Consider the following 27927-nt stretch of genomic DNA (forward strand, 5'->3'; position numbering starts at 1 on the left):
CTGACACCAACAGAGCGGCTTCATTTCTCTCAGAAACATAAGAGGAAAAAACAAACAACTCAGCAAAAGATGAGCTGAAGATTTGGAAAAATGAGTGAAAGTTTACATGAAAATGACCTGGAAATAAGCTGAAGACAATAACTTGGAAAAAATGGAGACCAAAGGGGACACAAAAAGGGGAAAATGTTCAGAAAGTCATATTGATAATTATTACAATTATATATTTAAAATGATGTTACAGGAAAAATGTTTTTCTTTGTTAATTTTGAGGTAGATTTCTTTTCTAATTTCCAGGACTTTTTGGTTGCTTGATTTCAGGTCATTTCCTTGTTTTTGGATCATTTTTCTTGTAACTTTTCAACATGTTGTTTTGGGGTCGTATCTCGTGAAGCTGCCGTCGCCTTTCTCCTTTGTTTGTGAAAGAAACCTGAAGAATCTGCTCAGGTTCCCGAGGCTTCCAGCTGCTGTCGTCCAACATCTGACAGTCAAATACTAAAAGGTGCACGGTGTCACGTTACGGCCCTTTAGCGCCATCTAGCGGCCAGTCCTGCCCACACGGAGGCCGGGAGCTCAAAGCCACACAGGCTTCCACTCATCACACGTGGAGGCAGGTGGGTTTGGCTCAGGCGGCTGGAGGGATGTGATCAGCGACACGTGTGAAGCCCCCGCTCATGTTGAGTCACTAAACCGTCACACACTGCACGGGTAAAGCTCCGGATCTGAATGTGAATATTAAATTAATCTTTTAAAGTTTTGGTGAAACACTTTTTAACGTCAAAGTGATTAAATTTGCTTTATAACTGAGTCCTTGTTGGTGAAACCCATTTTTAAAGGAATACTCCACTGTTCTGGGCAAAATCCCCGTTTCCTGACTTCACCAGATGTTAGACGTCCAGTGGTTCAGTTTCTGTTAGCTTAGCATAAAGACTTGAAGTCTATTGGAGTTGTTAGCCTGGCTCTGTCAAAGTGAAAGAATAAGAAGTGTAATAAGTCTGAGTCACACTCGCAGGCAGCTTTTGATTCTGCTGTTTGTTCACTGGTGGGAGGTCGACACACAGGAAGTGACCCCACCTGAACTGTTCCTAACTGATTGAGGTGTCCCAGGTCCTGAGCAGCGTCCTGCCTGCAGCTCGAGGGGCGTGTCTACCCCGAGTGAGCACGTCGCTCCTCCTGATGCTTTACACAAACACACAGCCGACACCACTCTTACAAAACAACAGCTTTTATTGTCAAACTAAAGGGAATGTCAGGACCGCAGTTCAGTAAAGAGCAGACAGAGGCAGTGTGGAGGACAGTGATGCATGCTGGGAGTTTCCAGGCTGTGATCAGACGGCCTGCGGCGGTCCAGCCGTCCTGAACCAGACAGAAAAACAAAGTCCTGATGGAGCTCGGGCCGGGAGTGTCAGGATGAAGGAGACAAACCGCTGCCGGCCGCGTGGCGTCCCAGCGGGAGCCGCCCCGGGGTCCCGGGCCGCAGTTTGAAAAGCGGCGTGACTCCGGCGGGCGGCGGGCTCTCCTCCCTCAGTACTGGAAGCTTCTCTTGGTCTGGATGTCGTCCAGGATCTGCTGCAGCTCCTCGTCCTCGAAGCGACCCTCCAGACTGCAAACAGCACACACACACACACACACACACACACACACACACACACAATCCAACCTCTCTGATCAGCTGAGTGCTGCATGGAAAATGAAAATCACTTCAGAGTAACCTTGGGGGGGGGGGGGCTTCCTGAGAGCCTTCTAAGGGAAAAGTTCAGTTTCACACACATTTAAAAATACAAAAAATCTAAATCAGCTTCACTGATCTGACCTTCTAATATATCGTTTTAATAATTACACAGATTTTTTTTAAACTAATGTTTCGGTCATATTTTACTCATTTCCCTTGTTGTTAAAGAAACACAATGAACTTGGTCAGACCTCAAAGGGTTCATGATCGACTACACATTGCTTTCCACTGTGAACAATATGTATAAAATATAACTAAAGAAAACAAATCATCTCTCCATATCAGTGTGGGGGGGGGTTACTGGGGGTGAACCTGGAGGTGAGTGTGTGTGTGTGTGTGTGTGTGTGTGTGTGTGTGTGTGTGTGAGGGCTGGACTGACCTGGGGATCAGGGCCTTGGCCTCCTCTGCTGCCTCGGGACACAGGTTGGCTAAACTGGCGAGCTCAAACTTGTGGAGCTTCTTCTGCAGGAGGAGACTGGAGGAGACGGAGGGAGAGGGTCAGTCCCACACCTGGACCTGGACCTGGACCACCTGGACCTGAACCACCTGGACCTGAACCTGGACCACTTGAATCTGAGCCGCCTGAACCACCTGAAACAACTGGACCTGTACCACCTGGACCACTTGAATATGAGCCACCTGGACCGCCTGGACCTGAACCACCTGAACCTGGACCACCTGGACCTGAGCCACGTGGATCTGTACCACCTGGACCACTTGAGTCTGAGCCACCTGGACCTGAGCCACGTGGACCTGTACCACCTGGACCACTTGAGTCTGAGCCACCTGGACCTGAACCACCTGGACCACCTGAACCTGAGCCACCTGGACCACCTGAACCTGAGCCACCTGGACCACCTGAACCTGAGCCACCTGGACTGCACCTCATACAGCTCTGTCACAGCTGCTGCTGGTGGTTGTGGTGGCGGTGGGTCCTCATTATTTTTGTACCTCAAATCTGTGCACATCATCGTGACGCCCCGTCTCTCCAAAGGCTGCCGGGGCGTCCCGCACGGCTGCTTACAGAGACGATGAATGGGAAGTGGGAAATGGACCGTGACCTTCCATCTAACTGAGGCCAGGAAGTGAGATGAGATAAAAATGACCGGAACTAACTAACTTTAAGCTACTGTTAAAAAAAACCCCACATCTGATATTAAAGTACAAAATATTTCAATAAATAAACATATTTCCTTTCTCTTTTCCCCAAACACTGGGGGTGATTTAGTGGAGACTTTTTTAATCATTTAATTTTAAATATGAAATAGTAATACCTTTATTGTTAATATCTCCCTACTTTTCAAGTTATGTCTTTCTAAAAGGCCTGACAGGTCAAAAAGGCATCCGATAACAGCGCGCGCGCACACACACACACACACACACACAGCGGCTCGGGTCCTGACCTGCGGACGCTGGCGATGGTCTCTCGGTTCTTGAAGCGGCTGAAGCGGGCCGTGTAGTTCAGGGTCTTCATGAAAACCTCGGACAGCTCCTGCTCGTCCTCGGCGCTCTCGTTCTGCTGCTTGCGGTGCTCCAGCAGCATGTGCACCTCCGAGTTCAGCAGCGTCTCCGCGTTCTCAAACTCTGTGGGCCGGCCGGGGGACAGAGCCTCGTGTTAGAGACACGGAGGAAAAAAACAACAACCTGTCCTGCTTCAACACCGCAACATCATCATCATCATCATCAGCCCTGCCGTGACCTCTGACCTCCTTACTGATGTGGGAAATGCACAACACTGACAAACCGCATTAACAGGATCACACAGAACAGTGGAATGTTTTTAAGTGGCATTTAAAATGCCCTTTGTAAATGGGGAAAAAAACTAAACAAAGTTACCGGTAACAATATCATATCAGTGAACTCTGAACACCAACCATTCTGATTAAATAATAAAATCCAGCCTCCTGCACTCTGGATGTTTAACGAGCTCATTCTGTGATTTTTCTCTCTACCTGTGCAGCTGTTAAACTGGTTAAAAACCCCACACAGAATCACATGGTGTCCTCAGTGGTTCTTGTCTAGAAAACCACTGGGGAGTCACTGGACGTGTGGCTGAAGCTCAGGCTGACATGTCTTAAAATACACGTCATGCATCAACAGGTTGTTTTTCACTTGGTGTCTCCAGAGCTTCTGCGAGGCAGCATCCTGAGGTCCAGAGGAAGGGAAATATGGAGCACGTTTAACATGTAACAGGCCAAACTGCTTTAAAAAGAGCTGAAAGACATAGCAAAGGGCCGAGAACACCAGGAGCCGTTATTATTATACTTGAGCTGCATCAAAAATTTTACTGATTATATACTGTTTATTTCCGAGTAGAGTAGCTAGTGACTAATGGGGATCCAAATTACTAAATACATACAGACATGCATGAATGAATTAATGTAAAGAAACAAATCTGCAACCCTCTGAGCTGTTAGAGGACAACAGCGGCTGAATAAAATGCAAGCAGAGGTGAGTCTCCAGTAGGTGGCGTTATGTAGACCCGAACGCACTGTATTACACATGTAACTCAACAAACACAGAGAGAACCACACTCTGCCAGCCTGGTCAGGGTTAGTAATTTTAGGCCAAAATTGGGGTCAAGCTAGGACAAACTGCAAGAGAAGCTCCTCAGTTTGTCCTGAGTGAGGGGAAAAAAGTCCCAAGGAATCCCATTGGTGGAAAGTTTTGAAAATCACCTCTATATGACCTTATAATACCAAAAAACAGCCTTTTAACACACATTTGACTTTCAGATATCACTATAAAAATTCACAAGATGATTACACACACAAAGACAAGAAAAAAAGTCAATTACAAGTTCGTTGAGTTATTCTGTTTACACGTGAATATCACACATTATCTGATTTGATATGCTCTAACTGGAATAAATTACAAGGTTACTATGTATATGGTAACCGTGTAATTCACTGTTATGTAGTAACCTTTCAATTCAAGGTTAATATATATAGTAACCTTTTAATTCACTGTTTAAACATCTGTTTGGGCATTTATTCCAATTAGCCTCCCAGTCGACACACACCAGCCGGGAGCCTTTCCTCCCAGCACCCAGCATCCGCTGCCCTCTGCGGCTCCGGGTCTGAGCCCAGCCGGCCTCGGAATCAGTGAAATGGGGCCTTTGAGAAATGAGTGGCGGTCAAAACACGACTGAGATCTGAGGCAGACGGTGTGAGAACAGTCCTCCGTTCACCGGGACTCTCCCGGGGCTCTGCGAGGTTTCCCTCCGGCTCGGGCCTCTGCTACCCGGCGGACCGCAGTGGACTTACAGCTCCATTTACCTGCAGCCTGTCGCGTGTACAGACAGGCAGCGTGATGGCGGTCAGCCTGGATCAATGAATGAATGAATGAATCAACAAACCTTTAGGGAAAAGCAGCTGCGAAGCATCTTCCTCAACATCGCCGACATGCGGCGCCTGCGGTCCGCCTCCGGTCGCCATGACACCCGCACCAAGCTCGCCGCTCAGCCGCCCGCCGCTCCGCCAGCCGCCCGTCAGCACACCGACACCGAACCGAAACACCGCGGTTTGCTGTCCCGGCAGCTCCTCCAGCACCGGTATCCTGATACAGCGCGTTTGTCTTAGCGGGCAGTTTTTCTCTCCACACAAAACCAAAGCACTTCCGGTTACAAATACAGCTTTTCCGCCCCGGATCCCTTTCAAAATATAAGCCGCAGCCTCTTATCGGGGAAGTGGTAGTCTGCAGCGCCACCCTGTGGTCAGTACGTATACATGACCGGACCTGGACAGATAGGAATGAATGTAGAGGCTTTGAAATGTCACATTAGACAACTAATGAAAAGTTCACTTAATTCCGGTCAGTCTCTTAAATCAATCATCTGTCCTTTCTGAGAGTTCACTGTTCAGCTGTCTAGCCCAAAACCTACACATATTAAATGAAACATGATTTTGTGGAAAAAAGTTTATTATTTCTGGATTTCAAGTGTTTTGCGTCCGCACTGTAGCGTTGGGAGTAGCAGAGGAAATATTCCAGGAAATTATATCTATTTTAGGACTGTTTTGTGTCGCATAAGCCACAGTTTTCAGCTGCAGGAGGGCAGAAATTCATGACCAGCGGTAGGGACTCCGGTTATATTTGTTGGAAACCTGCTGTGACAATCACTGAGAGGAATTACAAACTAAATATCTATTTTAGATATTTATTTAAAAAAAAAAAAAAAAGAAAAAGAAAAAAAAAAAAAGTACTTGCGTTGGCCGGGAATCGAACCCGGGTCAACTGCTTGGAAGGCAGCTATGCTCACCACTATACCACCAACGCCTTGTGAACAGTAGTGAAAATATACGGTAAAGAAGTATAATATCGTAAGACTAGATACCTGTAATTGATCTGTTCATGAATAATTACTTGTGAATGTGTCTCCCTGTTGATCCGCTGCCCTCGTCCCAACTCCACGGCACTGTAACCCTAACTGTCCACACACAGCGGCTCAACAGCTCTGCTCACAGCGCCCCCTGGTGGCCAGCGTGAGTCCTGCAGTTACTTTGCCAGTTGAGTGATGGTAACTCACTAGAACAGAACAGAACAGAATGGAGTAGAACAGAATGGAATAGAACAGGCGTTCAGGTTCTTGGGTCCTGGGTCCTTGCCCCCAAAAAGTTTTTTTTTCCTCATAAATTTGTGACTTTAAATTCTCAGAATTTTCTACTTTTTCTCTCATAAATTTGTGAGTTTTGGCCCTGATAAACCATTGCAAGACCCTGATATGAAAACATATTTTTATTTTCATCAAGGACTGTCACATGGATATTATATTAAAAATTATACGAATATAAATCTATTCTAGGTGTGTGTGTATGTGTATATGTATATATCATGTGTGTATATGTATATATGTTTCCACCCTGCCTCCATTATGCTGTCTTGTGTCTCCTTCAGGATGGGTTCCTGGGTTCCTGAGGGTTCTGCGCAGTATCTCAGCTGTTCTGGACAGAGATCTCAGATGTTGCTGCTGGGATCTGCTGGAGCCGCTCTCCCAGTTTGGGCTCACAGCCCAGAGAGCTCTGATCACCAGCAGCTCCACTGCTGCCTTCACTGCCCACATCTCCTCCAGCTCCTCTTTCAGCTCCTGCTGTTTTTGCAGCTTCCTGATGTTACTGTCGCTCAGGATCGCAACATCTACCACTACTGTCTTCTTCTGCTGTTTCATGAGCCATCGCCAGCAATCTATCTATCTATCTATCTATCTATCTATCTATCTATCTATCTATCTATCTATCTATCTATCTATATCTACATAGATATAGATATATATAGAGAGAGCCTATACTGTCTTGCAAATATATTTCATTATACATATAGTCTATGCAAAGTTTGTAATTTTTTTCCTTATATTATTTATATTGATCCACTTTATTGATTATGTTATTTGCTATATTTTGATTTTTCTTCTTCTTTTTACCACTTTGAGATCAATAAAGTACATCTATCTATCTATCTATCTATCTATGTCTGTCTGTCTGTCTATCTATCTTTCTGTCTTTTTTAAATTGTTTAGATGTAATGCATGTAGACTGACAATAAATTCAGTGAGGTGAGATTAAAACATATAGTTAAAATAATTAGTCATACAAAAGCTCATAGATTCCAAGAAGTCAAATTATAGTGAAAAAAAAAAAATGAGGCCTCAATTTTGTTGAAGACCCCTGGGACCCCGGGGGGTCCCGGGGAGCAGGGCACACCTGGTAAGTGTCAAGTGTCAGTTCATGTGAGGCTTCACAAATTGACTAAGCCAGTCACATGATAGCAGCCACCTGAGCATGGAAAGGCAGATTTCAAACCACTGTAAAAAAAAAAAAAAAAAAAAAAAAAAAAAAATCAGTCATCAAGACAAAAATCTGACAATGATGATCTGGCATGGGACTGGACCTTTGTGCAAAGGTTGGTGAGTTTTGGCACATGGGAATGTTGTACAAGCTGAGGCTTGAACTCACAATATTTGACACCGAGGCCTGGCCTCTATCTCACTGAGCTAAAACTTCATATGCAGCTTCACAGACTGACTGAGCCAATCACTGACCTGCAGGACAGCAGCCAGCCATGCATGGAAAGGCAGATTTTAAACAGCTGTCAAAAATTCAGTTATCAAGACAAAAATCTGAAAATACACATATTGCATCTAGACAGCATGGAGATGTTGATCATTTGTTTTTAACAATGATTGATTTGCTTCATAAGTGAAAAACTGATATTTAAAAATGCCATTCTTGCATTGACTCCAACTGTTCACATGAGAGCAAAATTCAAAATGCTGTCAAAAATTTAATTTTTGAGATAAAATTCTGAAATTTGCCACACATCATCTACCACGACTCCAAAATTTTGTCCATTTTTTTCATAAACATTGAAGATTTATTTATCAAGAATTTGCAAGAGTATGTTTACAGTACCATTTACAGTTACATTTTGATGCACTGAATGCAGGGAGGAGATAGGTTTAATAAGTTTTACAGTTTTTGAAAAAAACAGTGATGGATTTCATAATTTGCAATAGGTTTAAGTGCACAAAAGTTTCTTCAGTATTGGGGCTACATTTTGATGAAAGTTGCAAAGCTGTAGCATAGATGGTTGATTTGTTAGGAATTTTCAAAGTTTTGAAATTAAGAGGTTTGCTGTAGCGCCACCATGAGGACTTTTGGCTTGTGTTTGCAGCTGAGGTAATCTGGCATGGGACTGGACCTTTGTGCAAAATTTGGTGATTTTTCGTGCATGGGAAGTACGACTTCCTCGGAAGAAGAAGGCAAGGCAAGGCAAGGCAAGGCAAGTTTATTTGTATAGCACATTTCAGCGACAAGGCAATTCAAAGTGCTTTACATAGAGCATAAAGGCATTAAAACAATATAAAAGCAACACAAGAAAGCATACATAAAAACAATTAATAAAAAGAAGCTAAAAGGAGAATAAGATAGAACAGGACATTAAAAGTTACAGTGCAGTGTAAAATATTAAACCTTAATGTGGTTTAATGGAAGGCAGCGGCAAACAGAAAAGTCTTCAGCTGTGATTTAAAAGAACTGAGAGTCGCAGCAGATCTACAGTTTTCTGGGAGTTTGTTCCAGATATGTGGAGCATAAAAACTAAACACTGCTTCTCCATGTTTAGTTTTTACTCTGGGGACAGAAAGCAAACCTGTCCCAGACGACCTCAGAGGTCCTCAGAAGACGACCTAAGAAGTCCTGGCAGCTTAGGCTGCCCGGTCCCTAATAACATGAAATAAAATGAATCAACAGGGAAAAAATCCTCATTGATGTAGAGATCTAACAATTCATTTGGTATTTATTTTGAGTGTGTGTGTGTGTGTGTGATCTAGGTATTGCTAATGTTGTGGGGACATAAATCTGTTTACACAGTCATGTTGTGGGGACTCGCCTCCCTTATGGGGACAAAAAGCAAGTCCCCTTAGTGAAAATTATCAAATCTCCAGGAAATGAATGTAAGTCAAAGTAATGTCCTCTGAAGTGATGGAAACACGACTGTGTGTGTGTGTGTGTGTGTGTGTGTGTGTGTGTGTGTGTGTGTGTGTGTGTGCACGTGTGTGTGTGACTCCCACCCCGCAGATCTGTCACAGAGACACTGAGGAGTCATATAACCAAACCCTGAACCCCGGGTACAGAGGCTGAGTGAAGGTGCTGCTGAAGGTGTGGAGGTGGATCAGTGAGTCAGAGGAGACGCTGTAGAAGGACAGAGAGCCAGCAGGCCAGTCCAGATACACTGACACTCTGTTAGAGGAGGGGGGGACAGGGATGACTGTGTCTCTGTTGTTGTGCCTGACAGAGAAAGCACCAGAACCATGGCAGATCAGACTCCAGGAGTTTTTGTTCCATCCAAGCAAACAGTCATAACCGTTTCCTCTCCTGCTGATTCCTCTGTAAGTCACTCCTATATAAATCCTTCCTTCCCACTTGACCTCCCAGTAGCAGCGACCAGTCAGACCATCACTACACAGGATCTGATTCCAGTAGTCAAACCTCTCTGGGTGATCAGGATATGGCTGCTCCTCTCTCACCTTCATCACCTTCCTGTTGTCCACAGACAGGACGAGGTGTCTGTTTGCTGTGTTTGTGTCCAGTTTGAGTTCACAGGAATCTGATGGAGAGAACAAGACACAACAGACCTGCTGTGGTTATTATCTGCTGATTGATTCACAGTTTGATTATTGATTTGTTAACTCTTTGATGATGACACATGGTGTCAGCCGTCCTCTTCATTCACAGCAGGATCTGAATGAATGGACGTCACAAACTGCTGTGGAAATTCACTTCACATCTGGAAGAGCCATTTCTACACAAACTAAACTACATTTACACTTTACAGATTTCTGGATACAGATGTGAATATTTCTCTATTCAGATTATTTTTCACTTGTTGGAAACTACATTCACAAGATGCTTCATGTATAATTTTTATTACCTTAAATTAAAGCTCTTCACTCATTGGTTCAACATGACAGCAAAGAGCTGTGATTGGTTGTCAGGTTTGTTCAATTTGGTGGAGAAGAAGCTGTTAAAGAGGGAAACACTGCTTGTTGCAGCGCTTCATTGTTTGGTTTTTCTGACATAATGACATGAAGTTTGTCTCATTTGATTTTGCACATTTCTCCAAACTAATATTTCTGCTGTCAAAACCATGAACACAGCCGCTGAAGAAAACTCATCCTGCAGAACAGACATGAAGTGTTACTGCTGCAATCAACCACTTTCTCCTCATCAGGCCTTTGATTTCTGACAGGCCTTTTCTAGTCAGTAAACCTGTGGACAAACTGACAACTGTCTCCAGAGTTTTGATGAACGAAAGGTGTTTATATTACTGCTGAGTTATATTCTGAACAGATAATGAGGGCAGCATAGTGAAACGACGGCTTCAGCACAGAGGATAACGCAGCTTACGCCAGAAACAGAAAATGGAAAAGAAAGAGGGCACATTACGGACCAGATCCTGCACGTCATGCTCTTCAAAAAGGACAAAGGCTTCTTCCACTGGAGCTGCTGCCGCCATGGCTCAAGCGAAAGCAGAGGCAGCCAAGGCACGCTTACCTTATGCAAAGAAAGAAATGGCCCTGAAAGTAGAAAAATCACAACTAGAAGCAACAATGAACATGTTATCATTGGAACAAGAAACAGCTGCAGCTGTGGCTGAAGCAGAAGTCTTGGAGGCAGCTATCGATGGCAGTGATCGAAGTGGCTCCAAACTTCACTCAGACCAGGTCCTCTTCTTTCCTCTATGCCCAGCCATACACCCCAACATGCCCATCAAGACCAAGCAAACATGACTGACTTTGTCAGATATTTGGCTCGGCGGGAACTAGTCACCACAGGCTTGATCCAATTCAACGACCAACCATATAGCTACAAAGCGTGGAAACGGTCCATTGGGAATACGGTCAGAGGTCTAGATTTGACGTCCAGCGAGGAAATGGACTTACTGGTCAAGTGGCTAGGGAAAGAGTCAGCTGAGCATGCTAAACGGATAAGAGCTGTTCATCTTAATTTCCCAGATAGAGGACTCAGGATGATATGGGATAGACTGGACACATTTTATGGGGCTCCCGAAGTGATTGAAGATGCACTTTTCCAACGCATCAATAGCTTTCCAAAAATCTCCAACAGGGATTATCTGAAACTCCACGAGCTAAGCGATCTCCTAATGGAACTGGAGGCAGCGAAAGTAGATGGAGATCTCCCAGGCCTACAATACCTGGTGTTATGACCCTGAGTCATAATATGTCAATTTTATTGCTGTGATTTCTTGTGCTGTTATCCCTCCCTGCTTGATGGTGGTGTTACCATCCTTAGGGTCTCTTTCTCCAGGTGCTGTCCTTCCTCCTCACCTCAGGGTGGTGTTATCACCATTGGGGTTGGTCCTGGAGCCGGCTGCTGATTGGTGGATGGTGATTGGTGGGGCTGCTATAAAATGGCCGCCGCTTGAGCCACTCTTTCTCTTCTCTTGGCCCTACTCCCAACGGCACCAGGCATTGCTGTGTTGTGTGTGAGCTTGTACTTGATTGTGTATTGTTATTGGAGATTGTTGTTTAGCAGTCCAGGTAGCTGTAGGAGTGAGTAGCTCTTTTTTGTTTGTCACCATTTTTCCCCTTCTGTTTATATAATAGGGAATCAGGTTAGAGACCTGTCTTTTTGTTTCTTTATTTTTTTTGGTTAGGAAAGTCAGTCATGTGTCATGGATTGTTTTGTTTGTTGTTTTGAGCCATGCTCACCCTGAAGTTTAATGCTACCATTTGCTGGTCAAAATAAATGATCCTTTTGTTGGACTGCAGTACTGTGGCCTTGGTCGTCCTTGGGAGTGGGGAAAGAGGGGAGCATCTTTTCATGTGCGTTCGGTTTCCCCTAGGCTGGACGTAACACTGGGCACATCACGGGGAATAAATCCTTTAGTCCAAAATTTGCCATTCAGCCTACAGGAGAAGTGGCTTTCTCTCGGATCCAGCCACAAACTACAGAACCAAGTGTCATTCCCTCCCTCTGGAGTTTTTGTTGACTTTGTCAGGCAACAAGCTATAACACGAAACGATCCAAGTTTCAAGTTCACAGGCCAAGCAGATGTCCCTTTAAAAGGAGACAAGACTGCATGGAAACAAAGTAAACAAAAGGAAATTTCAGTGCATAAGACAGATGTAGTTTCTCCTCTTGCCTCAGACAGATGTGATGTTAAAGCTGATGATTCTGAGAGACAGTGCCCAATCCATAAAAAGCCTCATCCACTCCGGAAGTGTCGGGCTTTCCGTGAAAAGCCGTTAGAGGAACGTAAAGCATTCCTGAAGGAGAACAAGATTTGCTTTAAATGTTGCACATTCACAAAACACATGGCTAAGGACTGCAAGTACGCAACATCATGCCTTGAGTGTAAGAGTGAGACATACTGTATCTCTGACCTCCACCCTGGACCAGCACCATGGACCCAAGAGCCATCCCCCTCTACAGAGCATGTCGGGGAGCAAGACTCCACTCCATCTTCAGAAGTCACAACTAGCTGCACCAAAGTATGCGGTGGTGATCTAAGTGACAGATCATGCTCTAAGATTTGCCTTATCAACATCCACCATGTAGGCTATCGCAATAGAGCTTTTAAAGTCTATGCAATCATTGATGAGCATAGTAATAAATCTCTAGCTCGTTCTGAGTTCTTTGATGCCTTCAATGTCCAAGGCCCCGCCTCTTCATACTCTCTCCGGTGCTGCTCTGGATTGACAGAGAGCACAGGAAGAAAAGCTTCAGGCTTCCAAATTGAATCAATGGATGGGAAAGTCAGTCTCCCCTTACCAAGTCTCTTGGAATGCAACGACATCCCCAACAACAGAATGGAAATTCCAACACCCAGTGCTGCATCTAAGCACCCTCACCTCCAACCAGTAGCTCACCTTATCCCAGAGCTCGATCCTAGTGCTCCCATGATGCTTCTTCTCGGGCGTGACATCATTTCTGTCCACAAAGTGCGCAAGCAAGTGAATGGCCCACGTGATGCACCATACGCCCAAACACTCGACCTGGGATGGGTGATAGTTGGAAATGTGTGCTTGGGAGGTGTTCACAAACCCACCACATTGAATACATTCTACACCAGCACTACAGAACAGAAATGCCCCTTCATCTTTGAGCCGTGTCCAAATGTCTTCCGTGTGAAGGAGAGATACAATCATTTCCAATGTCCTAACCATCCTAAAGCACACGCTACAGGGAAGATCAATTGCAATGAAAAGGTCAAGGATTTAGGCTGCACGGTGTTTCAACAGACCAAGGATGATAACAAAGTGGCTCCATCCATCGACGATATCTCATTCCTGTGAATAATGGAACAAGGCTTAGAGAAGGATGAGAGCAACAGCTAGATAGCTCCACTGCCGTTCAAACTCCAAGGCCTAGTCTCCCAGACAACAAAGTCCAGGCTTTGAATCGACTGTCATCTCTGAGACGCAGTCTAGAGAGGAAGCCAGTGATGAAGGAGCACTTTTTCACCTTTATGGAGAAAGTGTTCCAGAACAATCATGCTGAAGTGGCACCTCCACTTAAAGGAGACGAAGAGCAATGGTATTTGCCATCCTTCAGCGTATATCATCCTAGAAAACCAGGGAACATTCATGTGGTGTTCGACTCCAGTGCCCAGCACAGCGGAGTATCACTGAACGATGTATTGTTAACTGGACCCGATCTCAACAATATCCTCCTTGGAGTGCTCATCAGATTCCACAAGGAAGCTGTGGCTATAACAGTGGACATTCAGCAGATGTACCACTGCTTCCTTGTTAGAGAGGAAGATTGCAACTTTCTGAGGTTTTTGTGGTTTAGGGACAATGACCCATCAAAAGACATTATCGAATACCGAATGAGGGTTCATGTTTTGGGGAATTGTCCCTCCCCAGCAGTAGCCATATACTGTCTAAGGCAGTCTGTACAAGATGCAGAGCCTGATGTCAAGCAGTTTGTCAACCGCGACTTCTACGTGGACGATGGCTTGAAGTCTCTCCCTACAGTTGAAGCAGCGGTGGACCTGCTCAAGAGGACACAAGACGTACTGTCAGACTCTAACTTACGTCTACACAAAATTGCATCAAACAAAAGAGAAGTCATGGAAGCCTTCCCATCTCAGGACCATGCCAACGACTTCAAAGACCTGGACTTCGGCTCTGAGGCACTTCCCGTGCAGCGTAGTCTAGGTCTAAACTGGGACCTCATGTCAGACACCTTTACCTTCAAGATTTCTGATGAGGAGAAGCTTTTCACTCGTTGAGGTATCTTATCGACTGTGAACAGCATCTATGATCCTTTGGGATTTGTCACCCCAGTCACCATACAAGGAAAGGCAATCCTGCGAGAGCTTACACAGGACAATGGTGACTGGGATTCACCCCTTCCTCAAGAGATGGAAGAGATGTGGATCAAATGGCGATCCTCATTGAAAGATCTAGGTAGTCTCCAGGTTCTAAGACCCTACACAGAAGTCTCTCCCACAGAAGTGTCACGTAGAGAGCTGATTGTCTTTTGTGATGCGTCAACAAAGGGAATTGCAGCTGTTGCTTACCTCAAACTGACAGACAGCAATGGAGCCATCCACGTGGGTTTCGTCATGGGCAAGACTAAGCTCACTCCAGTCCCTGAGCACACAGTCCCCAGACTTGAGCTTTGTGCTGCAGTGTTGGTGGTGGAGCTTGCTGAGCTCATCTCTTCGGAGATCGACATGAGGTTGGAAGACACTGTCTTTTACAGTGACAGTAAAGTAGTGTTAGGCTACATCAATAATGATTCCAGACGCTTTTACGTCTACGTGAGTAATCGAGTTCTGCGGATAAGGAGCTTCTCCTCTCCCGAACAATGGCGGTACGTACCGACAGATGCAAACCCCGCAGACGTTGCCACGAGGTCTGTAACTGCTGCTCATCTCTCAGGTACCAGCTGGCTTTGTGGTCCAACGTTCTTGAAACAAATTCAGCAAACCCATCATGAGGAATGCAGCTTTGAGCTGGTGAACCCTTCTTTGGATGCAGAGCTCCGTCCTCAGGTCTCCACGATGAAAACGACCATGTTGAGTAAACAACTAGGGTCTCAGCGCTTCTCCAAGTTTTCTAGCTGGAAGTCATTGATTCACGCCATTGCTCGCCTCACTCATATTGCTCGTGTCTTCCAGAAGACTCCTGCAACTCAAGTTAGTAGCTGCAAAGGCTGGCATCACTGCCACGCAGCAATTTCAGTTGAGGATCTCTCAAGAGCTAAGGCATCTATCATCAAGACGTACGCTCAAGAGTACACCTGTGTAAGAAAGAAGGAAAAGCTCCCTAAAGACAGTACTCTCAAAGCCTTTCATCGATGCCGACGGCCTTTTAAGAGTCGGGGGTCGTATCAGAGAAGCAGAACTCCAGTCAGAGGAGAAAACCCCCATCATCGTCCCTGGCAACATAGCAACATTTCTGGTGAGGTATTACCATCAGAAAACACAACACCAGGAACGATTGTTCACTGAAGGTGCCTTACGAGCTGCTGGCCTCTGGATTGTTGGTGGAAAAAGACGAGTGAGTAGTGTCATCTACAGCTGCATCACATGCCGCAGACTTCGGGGCACACCTCTGACACAGAAGATGGCTGATCTTCCAGTAGATCGCCTTTCAACTGAACCTCCATTCACCAACGTTGGCCTGGATGTTTTTGGCCCATGGACTGTGTCCTCACGGCGAACAAGGGATGGCCTCGCTCAGAGCAAACCGTGGGCGGTGTTATTCACCTGTATGAGCATAAGAGCCGTCCACATAGAACTCATTGAGTCTCTTGATACGTCGAGCTTCATTAACGCCCTCAGGCGTTTTCTTGCCATCAGGGGCCCAGTTAAACTCATCCAGTCTGAATGAGGAACCAACTTTGTAAGTGCGTGCAAGGAGCTCAAGATTCCTTCTAATATTGATGACACTTCCGTCGAGAAGTTTTTGCTGGGCCAAGGCTGCAAGTGGATGTTCAATGCTCCCCATTCCTCTCACATGGGTGGTTCATGGGAGAGAATGATTGGCATAGCAAGAAAGATCTTGGACTCAATGTTCCTGGGGAGGTGGTAGCTATCATCAATGCCAGACCTCTCGTACCAGTGTCGACTGATCCAGACAAGCCATTCTTACTGACACCGGCAACTTTCCTCACTCAGAAAGTGAGTCAATCTTCTGCCCCAGTTGGACTGGGTCAAAGACCTTCACAAACACCAGTGGCGCCAAGTCCAACATCTAGCTCAAATCTTCTGGGACAGGTGAAAAAAACAATACCTTTCTACACTTCAACCACATAGGAAGTGGCAGGATTCCCAGCCCAACCTTCAGCCTGGAAGCATCGTGCTTCTCAAGGACGACCTACAGAAAAGGAACGAATGGCCTCTAGGGTTGATTACCCAAGTCCTCCCCAGCACAGATGGCAGAGTACGCAAGGTGGAGGTCAAAGTTTCCAGGAAAGAGGGGACTAAAGTATTTCTGCGGCCTATTACTGAGACAGTCTTGCTCCTAGCTCCGGAGAAAAAGCCATAGTAGCCTCTATGGACTGTTGATAGTGGCGGTTTAATCCCGCCAGGCGGGGAGTGTTCTGTTATTATATTTTAATTAGTATTTCTTTATGTGTTCAATTCATTGTTTTATTGTTAACCATGGTCCTTTAAGAGAGACAGGAAGTGGGTCACAGGATGTTGTGTGTTGTCACAAGTTAATCAGGAAGTGGAGACACATATCAGTACAGCAGCTAGTCCGGTCGCATGTTTCTATCCAAAGAAGTCTGCTTACATCTCATGCCTTATGAAGCAGACAACTGTCTCCAGAGTTTTGATGAACGAAAGGTGTTTATCTTACTGCTGAGTTATATTCTGAACATATAATGAGGGCAGCATAAATACAAAAAATAGAATATATATATTTTCAGACTATTTGTTAAAGGTTTAGACAGTGGGGTGAACTGTTTGGAGAGTCTGGACCTCAGTTTGGATAAAAATCATCTGGGAAAATATGTGAAGATTAAAGGAATACAGATTGTCTTTGTGGCGGAGCATCAAATGTGATTTGGTTTGGTTCAGCAGGTAAAAGCAGCTGAGAACAAACAGCAGAAACTGCAGCTGCAGCATCTAAACAGCTGCATGTTTGCTGCTTTGTGTTCAGGAGTCAAAAAGAAGGGGGAACAAGTCGCAACAGAATTGAAGGATCTCAGCGTTACGATCGACTGCGATCTCTCCTTCAAGGCTCGGGGAAAAAAGACTGTCAGAGTCAAATTGAGTTTGTTGAATTTGAGGCACATGAGGAACTACATGTCAAGTCAAGCTGCTAAGTGCTGCCCAGTTTGAAGGAAATAGAAGTTCCTGAGCTGGGAAAACCTGCTCAGGTATGCAGATGTGTGTGTGACTGACAGAGCTGTCCATGGTGTGGCTCCTCCCCTCTCAGAGCCTTTGCTAGCAGGAGGTCAGAGTCACATGTCCAATTCATTGGATCAAATCATTTAAGCTGGATGAAAATGAATTTTTAACAAATATCACTGTATCACTACAAATATCACTACTTTTTAACTTATTTTGTTAGTATGTATTAATAATAATTGTATCATCTAGCATGTATTCCATAGGGAGTCTGTGTAACATCTTTCGAGGGATTGCAGATGAAAACAAGCCCTTTGGCTGATTCTGGTGCATTTAAAAATGCTTATTCACATGCACTGTCCCTGTTAAATTAATTTAAATCCACACTTACACTTCCTCAGTCCTGGTTTCAGCCACTGCTCTCCACCATGGTCCACCCTGGAGGAAGAAACAGAGCCAGAGCAGCAGATTCTCTTTGATGATGGAAACATGGGCAGTAAATAACCTTCCCTATGAGGGATTTAGCAGACCACATCACTCATATCCACCATTCAACATGAAACAATACTCCTCAGGCCTCTATAAGACATTGTGTGTGTCTCTCCATACCTGAGAGCCTCCAGTCTCCAGGTTGGATCCTTCAGTCCAGCAGAGAGCAGCTTCACTCCTGAGTCTCCTGGATGATTGTAGCTCAGGTCCAGCTCTCTCAGATGGGAGGGGTTGGAGCTCAGAGCTGAGGCCAGAGAAGCACAGCCTTCCTGTGTGAGCAGACAGCCTGACAGCCTGCACACCATCACAAACACAATCAGTCCACCAATTCATCTGCTTTGTGTTTTCACAAAAACCTACACAGCTTAGCAATCTGATCAGTGACATGAAGCTGCATGTAGAACAGGTCTGAACTGGTCATGTGTTGAGCAGGTTGAGGAATCCTGACCTGAGAGCCTCCAGTCTGCAGTGTGGACTCTCCAGTCCAGCAGAGAGACGCTTCACTCCTGAATCCTGCAGGTTGTTGTTACTCAGGTCCAGCTCTCTCAGACTAGAGGACTGGGAGCTGAGAACTGAGGCCAGAGCTGCACAGCTTCTCTCTGACAGATTACACACACTCAGCCTGAGGAGGAATTATAGATATTAAATATTAAATGTGTTTCTCTTCATTAAAACATCATGTTATGTGTTTAATATATCTGGACCTACACAGATTTCTTGGAGGCTTTGACCACTGGCAGCAGCCTCAGAAGAGCCTCCTCTGAAGCAGAGTATTTCTTCAGGTCAAACACGTCCAGATCTTCTTCTGATGACAGTAAGATGAAGCCCAGAGCTGACCACTGATCAGGGGACAGTTGGACTGTGGAGAGACTTCCTGACCTTAGGTACTGTTGGATCTCCTCCACTAGAGAATGGTCATTCAGCTCATTCAGACAGTGGAACAGGTTGATGCTTCTCTCTGGAGACAGATTCTTCCTGATCTTCTTCTTGATGTACTGGACTGTTTCCTGATTGGTCTGTGAGCTACTTCCTGTCTGAGTCGTCAAGCCTCGTAGGAGAGTCTGATTGGTCTGCAGTGAAAGACCCAGGAGGAAGCGCAGGAACAAGTCCAGGTGTCCATTTGGACTCTGTAAGGCCTTGTCCACAGCACTCTGGTAGAGGGGTTTTAGTTCAGATTTCTTGTTGAACCGTGCAGACAACCAGGAGGTTGATTTTTGTGTCAGTAGATTGACTCCAGATTTGATGAATGTCACAAAGACATGAACAGCAGCCAGAAACTCCTGAAGGCTCAGATGGACGAAGCAGAAAACCTTGTCCTGGTACAGCCCACACTCCTCTTTAAAGATCTGTGTAAACATTCCTGAGTACACTGAGGCTACTCTGATGTCAATGCCACACTCTGCCAGGTCTGCTTCATAGAAGATCAGGTTGCCTTTCTCCAGCTGCTCAAAAGCCAGTTTTCCCAGAGACAGGATCATCTCCCTGGTCTTTGGAGTCCAGACTGAATCTGTCTCAGTTCTCCCTTGATATTTGACGTTCTGCACTTTAAACTGAACCACCAGGAAGTGGATGTACATCTCAGTCAGGGTCTTGGGCAGGTCTCCTCCCTCACTGGTTTTCAACACGTCCTCCAGAACTGTAGCAGTGATCCAGCAGAAGACTGGGATGTGGCACATGATGTGGAGGCTTCGTGACGTCTTGATGTGGGAGATGATTCTGCTGGCCTGCTTCTCATCTGTGAATCTCTTCCTGAAGTATTCCTCCTTCTGTGGGTCAGTGAAGCCTCTCACCTCCGTCACCATGCCAACGCACTCAGGAGGGATCTGATTGGCCGCTGCGGGTCGTGTGGTTATCCAGAGGCGAGCAGAGGGAAGCAGGTTCCCCTTGATGAGGTTTGTCAGCAGAATGTCCACTGAGGTCGACTTTGTAACATCAGTCAGGATCTGGTTGTTGTTGAAGTCCAGAGGAAGTCGACACTCATCCAGACCGTCAAAGATCAACACAACCTGGAACTGCTCAAACCTGCTGATTCCTGCTTCTTTGGTCTCAGTGAAGAAGTGATGAAGAAGTTCCACCAAGCTGAACTTTTTCCTTCTCAGCAGATTCAGCTCTCTGAAAGTGAATGGAAATGTGAAGTGGACATGCTGGTTGGCTTTGTGTTCAGCCCAGTCCAGAGTGAACTTCTGTGTTAAGACTGTTTTCCCAATGCCAGCCACTCCCTTTGTCATCACTGTTCTTGGCTGATCTCTTCCAGGTAAAGGTTTAAAGATGTCTTCACATCTGATTGGTGTTTCTGGTGTGTCTGGTTTCCTGGATGCTGCTTCAATCTGTCTGACTTCATGTTCAGTATTGATCTCTCCACTCTCTCCATCAGTGATGTACAGCTCTGTGTAGATCTGGTTCAGAGGTATCGACTTTCCTGCTTTCTTGATTCCTTCAAACAAATCCTCAAACTTCTTTTTCAGGTTGAATTTGAGATTTATCTGGCAGTCAGCAAGAACGACTGAATAAAGAAACAACAAGAGATGATATCAATTAGAGGATGCTATAGAAAATCTTAATTGCATTGCCTACTTTTGTGTGACTTCCTTTCAATTTCTGCTGTTCTTGATTATATATAAATTACTTTAGAGAATTCCTTTTTTTTTTTTTTTATTTTTTTTATTTTACAACACATGCATTGGTAATGTGAAATAACCATAATACCCTTGTGGACCTTCCTTAAAAAAGCATTGCTATAGTTCATGTGCAGCACTGGAGGCCACTATGGTCCAGACCAGTTGTTCAGTGGTCCTTTGTGTGGTCATTATGGTCCGGACCAGTTGTTTAGTGATCCTTTGTGTGGTCATTATGGGCCGGACCATTTCAGGACCATGGACGGACCATGCAAGGGACCACTGAACAACTGGTCTGGACCATAGTGAACACATAACTGACAATAAACAGCAAGGACAATACAGTCCAAATGGTTCATATTTATAAACAGTAAAATAAAATATCAATTCACATGCTCTATATAGATTGGGAGATAGATGACCATCTGGTATAAGCACTAGGGGTGTAACGATACACAAAAATCACGGTCCAGTACATACCTCAGTTTTGAGGTCTCGATTCAGTGTATTTTCAATACAGTATGGGAACAAAATTCAAAACATAAAATTGCTTTAAACAAGCAATTTTATGTTTGTTAAGAACTTTATTGTAACATTATACAAAATATAGAAAGAAAAAAATAGAATACTGCTGCCAAGTGCTGGTAATAAGTTTTCCAATAAATATTCTCATTATAAACATAATATATATATATATATATATATATATACATATATATATATATATATATATAAAATAAGTTTTCCATAAGGTGAAATTTTCTGAAATAAACAAAAAATATATAAAATAAATTTTCCAATAAATAAAATTTTCTAACTGTAAACAAAATACAGTGGTGGAAAAAAAGTTTTCGGACACCCTTAAAATTTTACACAATCTCACAATCTCAAATATTATCATGAAATATTGGTGGAAAAAAAATCTTTTTTGTGTTTCAAAAGGTGTGGCTGCATTACACAGATACAAACAAATACAAATTATATTGTTTTGTTTATTGTTTACAAGAAAAACTAACAAAACTAAATTCTTGACAGTTTAATCTTTATCTTCCTGTGTTAGGTTCCTTGTTTTAGCCATTTTTGTGTCTGAAGAACTTTCAGATGTGCTGGCTTTATATAGACACCAAGCTTGGCAACAAAAATTGTGTCGTTTAATAAAAAGAACGACCTTCATCACTGGTACCAAAATAACCCAATACTCAAAATTTCTTATGTATTTTTATGGAACCAATCAATTTTACGTTTTTAATGGCTTTTTTAGGATTTGTTTAGTATTTTGGCTGTGACTGTACTAAAAGAAATTGCACTTGAAGACCTAAGAGTGATTTGTTACCGTAATATTTCACAAATGCATGGGGTGTCCGAAAACTTCTTTCCACCACTGTATTTCATCTAGACAGCATGGAGATGTTGATCATTTGTTTTTAACAATGATTGATTTGCTGCATAAGTGAAAAACTGATGTTTAAAAATGCCATTCTTGCATTGACTCCAACTGTTCACCTGAGAGCAAAATTCAAAATGCTGTCAAAAATTGAGTTTTTGAGATAAAATTCTGAAATTTGCCACACATCATCTGCTATGACTCCAAAATGTTGTCAATTTGTTGTGGGAGGAGATAGGTTTAATAAGTTCTACAGTTTTTGAAAAAAAAAGAATGATGGATTTCATAATTTGCAATAGGTTTAAGTGCACAAAAGTTTCTTCAGTATTGGGGCTACATTTTGGTGAAAGTTCCAATGCTGTAGTATGGGCATCACAAAATAGCGGACTGCGGTCCGGGCACGCACCCAGTGACGGTTCTGTCTGGACCCGTGACAATTCTAATATAAATAAATAAATCATTTGTTGTTATTTTTTCTCTGACGGCCGTGGCTACAGACTGCATGTGCAGCTAATCTAGCTAATGGGGCTTTCACATAGCCCACGCATGGCTCAGACCTCGGCCGGCGCAGCCATTCATTGTGTATGTCATCGCAGGGTGCAAGGGCGTACCGGTCTGTGCCGAACTGGCTGGCGCCGGCGTCCGTGCACCCTGCGCCCAAGTTGAAAATTTTTTAACTTGGGCACAGTGCCCTGTGACGACACCTTGGCGCGTCCAATAGGAGAGAATAGTGGAATCAGAAAAAAATCTGGCAGATTTTGGCAGAACAGCAAAACAACAATGGAGGAAAGCATCACTGTGGCTGTCTCTCTGTGTGCAGAGCTGTGGGACAGCAGACTACAGTCCTACCTGATCTCATTAAAAAAGCCCAATCATGGAGAGAGAGATCCAACAATTTAGGAAAACCAGGTGTGTTTAAAAACTGGCACAGATATATGATGTTTTTGCTTTCCACAATAGGTGAGATTTTTTTTCTTTTTTTCTGCAATCAAAGACCAATACTGTTGTAAAGTGAAGCAAGTGATTTACTACATGGACAGGAGGTGTGTGTATTTAGAAATCTAGATGACTGACATCATGAGATATGCACTACTCTTGCAAAGACATGTATGGCCATACATTTATCACGTGTGTGCGCACTGCTCTGTGCCCGTCGGCGCTGTACCCATGTTTCGAGTTCTTATCAACCAACTATGACTACAGCTTAGGGAAAGTTGTACACTCAAGGCAAGCCCTCCTCTCACTGCGATCGGCTGCTAAATTTGGACTTAGACACCATATCCCGACAGAATTGAAGAAGGTCTACCGCGGGTGCAGAGCCGGGGCTAAGCTGAAGGCTAAACTGTCAGCTAGGACGATGAAATACAAGCCGGCGTTACCATCGATCGTCATGGGAAACGTCAACTCCATATCGAACAAGTGTGACGAACTGGTGGCACTTGTGAGGAACCAGCAGACTTACTGGGAGTGTAGTTTGATGTGCTTCACAGAGAGCTGGTTGACTGACAGCATTGCAGACTCCTGTGATGACGTACAAGGCTTCACTACAGTCCGCACGGAAAGAGACACTAGGACGAGTGGCAAGAACAAAGGTGGGGGTCTGATTCTGTACGTGAACAATCGATGGTGTAATCCAGGTCACATCACAGTAAAGGAAAAGATCTGCTGTCAGGATGTTGAACTGTTGGCAGTCGGTTTGCGACCTTACTATGTGCCGAGGGAGTTCTCTCACAACATCGCCATTGTTGTTTATATTCCACCGCGCGCTGTGCCGACGGTAGCGTGTGACGTCATACATGACACTGTCGCAAGAATACAGACCCAGCACCCTGAAGCACTCATTGTAATCTCAGGAGATTTTAACCATGTCAGCCTCACATCACATCTAACAGGCTTTGTCCAGTATGTCATCTGTCCTAGAAGGGAAAATAAGACACTTTATCTGCTGTATGCAAATATTAAGGAAGCATACCCTTCAGCAGCCCTCCCACCTGTTGGCAGATCTGATCACAACCTGGTCCACCTCCAGCCCTGCTACAAACCTTGTGTCCTGAGACAGTCTGTAACCACCCGGACATTCAGAAAGTGGACACCAGAGGCCAGAGAGTGCCTCAGAGCCTGCTTTGAGTGCACAGACTGGAATGTATTGCAGGTCACTGAAGGCAACAAAGGGGACTCGGACATTGACAGGAAGGTCGACTGTCTCACTGCTACATGATCTTTTTTAGGGACATGGTTGCACCAGTGAGGACTGTGAGGTGCTTCCCAAATAACAAGCCCTGGATCACCTGCGACATCAAAAGGCTCCTTAATCAGAAAAAGGCAGCCTTTAGGGAGGGGGACAAGGAAAGGCGCAAACAGGTTCAATAGGAGCTTAAGAGGAGTCTGAGGCTAAGTTGGACCATAAAAAGAAAGTGGAGAGGAAGCTGCAGAACAACAACATCAGTGAGGTGTGGAGGGGAATGCAGACCATCACTGGTTACAAGCAGAAGAACTGCCAGGCTACAGCAGGGGATGTTGAGAAGGCCAATGAGTTCAACCGATTCTTTAACAGGTTCGACTCAGCGGCCGGGCTCAAACTGGCTCACATCGGCCCCGCTTCAACAGCCTTCTGGGCGCCCGGCAGTGCTAAATGACTACAGACCAGTGGCCCTCACCTCATACATCATGAAGACCCTCTCATGCCGTGGACCCCCTACAGTTCGGGTACCGGGAAGGTGTTGGAGTGGACAATGCTTTCCTCTACCTGCTGCATCGTGCTTACTCCTACCTGGATGAGCCTGGGAGTCAAGTGAGGATCACATTCTTTGACTTCTCAAGCGCGTTCAACACCATCCAGCCTCTACTACTCAGAGAGAAGCTCAGGAAGATGAGTGTGGAACCTTCCTTCACCTCCTGGATTTTGGATTATCTGACAGAAAGACCACAATTTGTCAGGCTGGGGGGCTGTGTCTCAGGCATGTTGGAGACATGTTAGGCATGTTGGGGTACCACAGGGGACTGTGCTGGCTCCGTATCTGTTCACCCTCTACACTGCAGACTACAACACTACAACACAGAGTCCTGCCACATTCAAAAGTCCTCTGATGACACCGCAATTGTGGCATGTGTGAGGAAAGGACAGGAGGCGGAGTACAGGGACCTTGTGGGAGCCTTCCACAACTGGTGTGAGAGGAATGGCTTACTCCTGAATACCACCAAGACAAAGGAGATGGTCATTGACTTTTGCAGGTCTAGGCCACCTCTGCTGCCAGTCAATATCCAGGGTCAGGACATCGAGGTGGTGCAGACCTATAAGTACCTGGGTGTGCACCTGGATCATAAGCTAGAGTGGTCTGTCAACACCAATACACTATCGAAAGGGCCAGAGCAGGCTCTTCTTCCTGAGGAGGCTCAGGTCTTTTGATGTCTGTGAGGAGATGCTGCTCATGTTCTACCGGTCTGTGGTAGTGAGCACGCTGTTCTATGCTGCAGTCTGCTGGGGTGGCAACATCACCGAGAGGGACACCAGGCGGCTGGACAAGCTAATTAAGAAGGCTGGCTCAGTGCTGGGGAGGAGCCTTGACTGTCTGGAGACTGTGGTGGACAGGCAGATGCGGAACAAGCTGCTGGCCATCATGGACAATGCCAACCACCCCCTCCACCACACCTTAGTGGGACAGAGCAGCAGGCGCAGTGGGCGGCTCATCTGACTACGCTCACGGACTGAGCGCTTCAGGAGGTCCTTCTTCCCAACAGCCACAAGACTATATAATGCCTAAGTTGAGGGCAGGGGCTCCAGACCAGGGCCTATTCCATCCCTCACCCTTCTATCCCCACACCGGCACAGGACACTCTCACATGGACTCTATTATGTATTATTCTGCACTACACACGCCATCTTTGCAGCATTAGTGTTCAGATTTTTATCTCTTTTCTACTATTTTAAGATTTTAACTTAGTTGTTGGTTAATATTATCTGTTTGTCATTTGTTGCGTATGTATTTATTAATGTGTGAATGTATGTATGGCTGTGAGCTGTGAGATACCTGAATTTCCCAATGGGATCAATACAGTATCTATCTATCTATCTATCTATCTATCTATCTATCTATCTATCTATCTGCTCCAAAATGAGAAAAGTGGAGAGTGAAAACCAAACTTTTAAAGATGAATGGACAGACCAATACATGTTCATTCTGACTGCATCCACTTCTAAGCAAATGTGTCTCATATGAATCAGTAATCAATAATGTCTAAATTTTAGACATTGTAAGATTCGGACCTTTGCTGGGAGGAAATTTTAGTAACTGGGCCTCTTTGAATCTTAATTGAATACCCCTGCTCTATGAGTCTGCATCACGCTCGTCTTGAAGGAGCTGGCGGGTATTCTTGTTATGTAACACACAGTTGTGGTCGGCCTTTGACCCTGAACGCAGATATCCTGTGGGGGCTCGGATCTACCTGGCTGGTCCTGCACCTGGACCAGAGGCTGAAATGAGAGCTTCCACACTGGGGGATCAGTACCAGACATGCTCAGGCTTCCCCCATACAGATTTAGGTCTAATATTAGGTCCTAGGTAATACAAGGGATGGATGCAGCATCCATGTGTCCTGTGATTGGTTAATGGCTCTGACACCCCTTTGTTCTGCCTTTGGCGTGCTAAGGGGAATGCATGCTGGTGTGTGTAATATAAAAGTGCATTTCTATGCTTGTGTCCTTATTATGTCTGCTGGTTAATTATAATGATCAGCACTGAGTGTGTGGTAATGTCCTGTTAGTCATCATTATACCGTTTCATGTTCTGTTGGACTTTAGTTCTTATTTTGATAGAATATACTGTATTATAAATAATATAAAATACTATATAATATTTTAACCCTATTCTCCAGAACCACACACTCATATGCATGTAGTTCCCCTCACTGTGGTTTGACAGTGGCCTGTGAAGTGCCATCATTTACTTTAGAGTTTTGCTGGTTTCCTGACGACGGCATGGCCTCAAAAGGCAGCCAGTCGCTTCTCATATTCACTATCCTGATGCAGGTTAACAAAAGTACTATAAATTAAAATGACGCAGCTTCACCTCTACACAGACCGAATGATCTGATAATTTGTCAGCTTTCTAAGATGTCCCTTTTTGGAACCTTCCCAAGACTTACCTTCTGGACTTGGGCAGTGTGCCAGCTGCTGAACGAGGTCATTCTTGTTTATCTGAGTCAAAACCCTCTTGGTGACTTCCACAGTGTACAGGCTGTAGGTCTTGACCATCTCGTCCAGTGTGTCCTGCCTGTCTGCCTTCTCCAGTCGGCTCTTTGGGATAGCCGGGAGCTCATTCAGGATGCCGGGTTGCTGCAGGAACCACTTGAATGATTTTAGCTCTTTTTCTCCCAGATCCTCCAGAACTCGGAAGAGCAGCACTACTGGAGTTGCCATCGATGGATCGTTGGTCCCTCAGAGGAAAAACAGAAGAAATTGCAAATGACTGCAAAAGACGCATTGTGATCCCATCACTCAAACCAGCTGCCGAGGGTTCTGGACATATTTGACCACGTATTATTTGTAATGTGTCCTGATGTGTCCCTGACAAGAGCATAGTGAAGGAAGTGATGTACACACTCAGAAAATAAAGCCACCTGAGCCCTTCAGGGGCAGCTCGTCCCCGGGGCTCTGAGGGCAGCCTTTGTCCCCTTGACTCACTGAATTCACTCATTCACTAAATTCTGTTGGTGTTTTCAATCCAAATTATTATTTTGCTAAAAAATAACTGCACTGCTGAGGACATTCCATAGATACAGTTGGGTGGCCTTTGACTGGCGTTGCTTTGCCTGCTACATTTTACATGTCAATCCTTCTAGCTCGCTACTGGGTTTACAGGCACATATGTGTAAGTAAAAACATG

General features: G+C 44.9%; 2 protein-coding genes and 1 non-coding gene across 3 annotated transcripts in view; all 3 read right to left on the reverse strand.

Moving 5' to 3' along the window:
• LOC115369788 (NACHT, LRR and PYD domains-containing protein 12-like) overlaps window positions 1-27461 on the reverse strand; it is a 322926-nt gene extending 295465 nt beyond the window's left edge. Inside the window, exons 1-4 of the mRNA XM_030066455.1 lie at window positions 27188-27461; window positions 18755-20549; window positions 18495-18668; window positions 18167-18340 (exon numbers count right to left, since the gene is read on the reverse strand). Of these exons, the coding sequence (XP_029922315.1) occupies window positions 18167-18340; window positions 18495-18668; window positions 18755-20549; window positions 27188-27461 (2417 nt within the window). The remainder of the gene's footprint in view (window positions 1-18166; window positions 18341-18494; window positions 18669-18754; window positions 20550-27187) is intronic.
• Window positions 1205-5380, reverse strand: polr2d (RNA polymerase II subunit D). Its single transcript, XM_030066587.1, has 4 exons — window positions 5088-5380; window positions 3133-3313; window positions 2109-2204; window positions 1205-1600 (listed from the first exon to the last, which is right to left on the reverse strand). The coding sequence occupies exons 1-4, from the start codon at window positions 5164-5166 to the stop codon at window positions 1522-1524; spliced, it is 435 nt and encodes a 144-aa protein (XP_029922447.1). The 5' UTR covers window positions 5167-5380; the 3' UTR covers window positions 1205-1521.
• On the reverse strand, window positions 5933-6004 carry trnag-ucc (transfer RNA glycine (anticodon UCC)). Its single transcript has one exon. It is a non-coding gene; the product is annotated as a tRNA-Gly (tRNA).
• Window positions 27462-27927: the final 466 nt, after the last annotated feature.

Source organism: Myripristis murdjan, chromosome 13 (genome assembly GCF_902150065.1).
Source record: "Myripristis murdjan chromosome 13, fMyrMur1.1, whole genome shotgun sequence".
In the NCBI taxonomy this organism is placed as follows: Eukaryota; Metazoa; Chordata; class Actinopteri; order Holocentriformes; family Holocentridae; genus Myripristis; species Myripristis murdjan.